At 46.5% G+C, this 2,446-nt stretch overlaps 1 protein-coding gene across 1 annotated transcript; it reads right to left on the reverse strand.

Annotated features, from left to right (window-relative positions):
• Nucleotides 1-327: 327 nt before the first annotated feature.
• LOC135710635 (tubulin beta chain-like) lies at nt 328-1,757 on the reverse strand. The gene is made up of 2 exons (XM_065233272.1): nt 1,289-1,757; nt 328-1,230 (listed from the first exon to the last, which is right to left on the reverse strand). The coding sequence occupies exons 1-2, from the start codon at nt 1,722-1,724 to the stop codon at nt 329-331; spliced, it is 1,338 nt and encodes a 445-aa protein (XP_065089344.1). The 5' UTR covers nt 1,725-1,757; the 3' UTR covers nt 328.
• Between the last annotated feature and the right edge of the window lie 689 nt (nt 1,758-2,446).

A 2,446-nucleotide genomic window follows, 5' to 3' on the forward strand; every position in this document is an offset into this window, starting at 1 on the left:
TCCCCTAGTTAAATCAATTCAAGTTTTTGTATGAACAATACTTTCCGAATGTAGACGAGGGCCCTTATTATGGGTGTCACGTCACGGTGATAACGAAATGAAGTGACGAGTTGTCACTCACGGTGAAGTGATTGCCGTGTAAATCAAATGGGAAACACTTCACCGTGAGTGATAAGTTGTCACTTCACCGTGAAGTGACATCGGTAATAAGGTCCGAGATGCTTGTAAATATTCTGAAGAAATTAATTTGTAAAATAACCAGATTTTATTACAATAAGAACTTGCATCAACTCACAGTATGACTAATTTCAACCGTATCGGTATGTTATTATTCATCGGCACCTTCCTCTTCTTCGTCAAACTCTCCTTCCTCGTCGGCCGTGGCTTCCTGGTACTGCTGATACTCCGACACCAGGTCGTTCATGTTGCTCTCGGCTTCGGTGAACTCCATCTCGTCCATGCCCTCACCGGTGTACCAGTGCAGGAAGGCCTTCCTCCGGAACATGGCCGTGAATTGTTCGGCGATCCGTTTGAAAATTTCCTGAATAGCTGTCGAGTTACCGATGAAGGTTGACGACATCTTCAAGCCACGTGGCGGTATATCGCACACGGCCGTCTTCACGTTACTGGGAATCCATTCCACGAAGTAGCTGCTGTTTTTGTTCTGCACGTTCAACATCTGTTCGTCGACCTCCTTCATGGACATTCGTCCTCGGAAGATGGCCGCGACCGTTAGATATCGACCATGTCGAGGATCGCAGGCAGCCATCATATTTTTAGCGTCGAACATCTGCTGTGTCAGTTCCGGGACGGACAACGCACGATACTGTTGCGATCCTCTAGACGTCAGCGGGGCAAACCCAGTCATGAAGAAGTGTAGCCGTGGGAATGGAACCATATTGACTGCTAATTTGCGGAGATCTGCATTCAACTGACCCGGAAAGCGCAAACACGTAGTAACACCAGACATCGTCGCCGAGACCAGATGATTCAAATCACCGTATGTAGGAGTGGTTAGCTTCAACGTTCGGAAGCAAATATCGTACAGGGCTTCGTTGTCAATGCAGAACGATTCATCGGTGTTTTCAACCAGCTGATGGACACTTAACGTAGCGTTGTATGGCTCTACGACGGTGTCGGACACTTTGGGCGAAGGAACGACAGAGAACGTGTTCATGATACGGTCGGGATATTCTTCGCGAATTTTCGAGATCAGCAGCGTGCCCATGCCTATAAGGAAAAACATGTTTCCTGATGAAGCTCCTAACTTAATATTTTCGAAAATTACCTGAGCCAGTTCCGCCGCCTAGCGAATGTGTGAGCTGAAATCCCTGCAGACAATCGCAGCCCTCGCATTCCTTACGGACTATATCCAGCACGGAATCGACCAGTTCGGCACCCTCGGTGTAGTGTCCTTTGGCCCAGTTGTTACCGGCACCGGATTGCCCAAAAATAAAGTTATCCGGCCGAAACAGTTGACCAAATGGGCCGGCTCGAACGGAATCCATTGTTCCCGGCTCTAGATCGACCAGAACCGCACGAGGGACGTACTTTCCTCCGGTGGCCTCGTTGTAGTACACGTTGATTCGCTCCAGCTGCAGATCGCTGTCCCCGCAGTACGCACCGGTCGCATCGATTCCGTGCTCGTCGGAAATTACCTCCCAGAACTTGGCCCCGATCTGGTTGCCACACTGCCCGGCCTGGATATGCACGATTTCACGCATTCTGCTTCTGTTCTACTGGCGGAAAAGTTTCGATTCTTGATCCGATCCGATTCTTGAAGGCGGAGAGAAATGTTTTAAACTACGTCCGCGGTTCTCGGTGGTGAAACTTGAAGTGAAAATTTTTCTTCCAGTTGCTCACTCAAGGATACGGTTGCTTTGCATGACACACTATGATAAATCCATAGAGTAGTTTTTTTTACTACCGCTCAACATGTGTGCACACGGTGCAAGGATGGGAAAGAGACCAGGGCACGTGCACCGCGAACGACCATATCGTGATTCACTCGCCACATGGGCAGAAGTGAAGAAGATCCCCAGTGAATAGTGGATGAAATGTGCCAAATTATGGAAGAAAATAATTACATATATTGTAGAACAATGGATTTTCAAACATACCGAATTGCGGAATGTAGCATCAAGGTGCTACAGATGAATTAAAATGCATGTTGCATATCGACAAATGCATTACACAAATTTTAGGTCATAGACTGACCTAGACACATGCATTGCATGTTGCATGTTGTATATTCGTCAGGCAGGAATTTAATGGCGTTGGCGCCAGGGTCATCTGATTATAGTAGTATATTATTTAACAGGTACAATAGCAGTTTGATTGAATCAAAAGATTCAGATAGGAAGCATTGATCATACGAAGGAAAGGGTTTTGGATATCTATCAACCATTTTTTTCAAAATTTATAAGTGTCCTAATGTCAATCATAA

The sequence above is a fragment of the Ochlerotatus camptorhynchus genome, unplaced genomic scaffold (assembly GCF_037179485.1).
Source record: "Ochlerotatus camptorhynchus isolate MF236.1 unplaced genomic scaffold, CSIRO-AGI_Acam_v1.1 ptg000037l, whole genome shotgun sequence".
In the NCBI taxonomy this organism is placed as follows: domain Eukaryota; kingdom Metazoa; phylum Arthropoda; class Insecta; order Diptera; family Culicidae; genus Ochlerotatus; species Ochlerotatus camptorhynchus.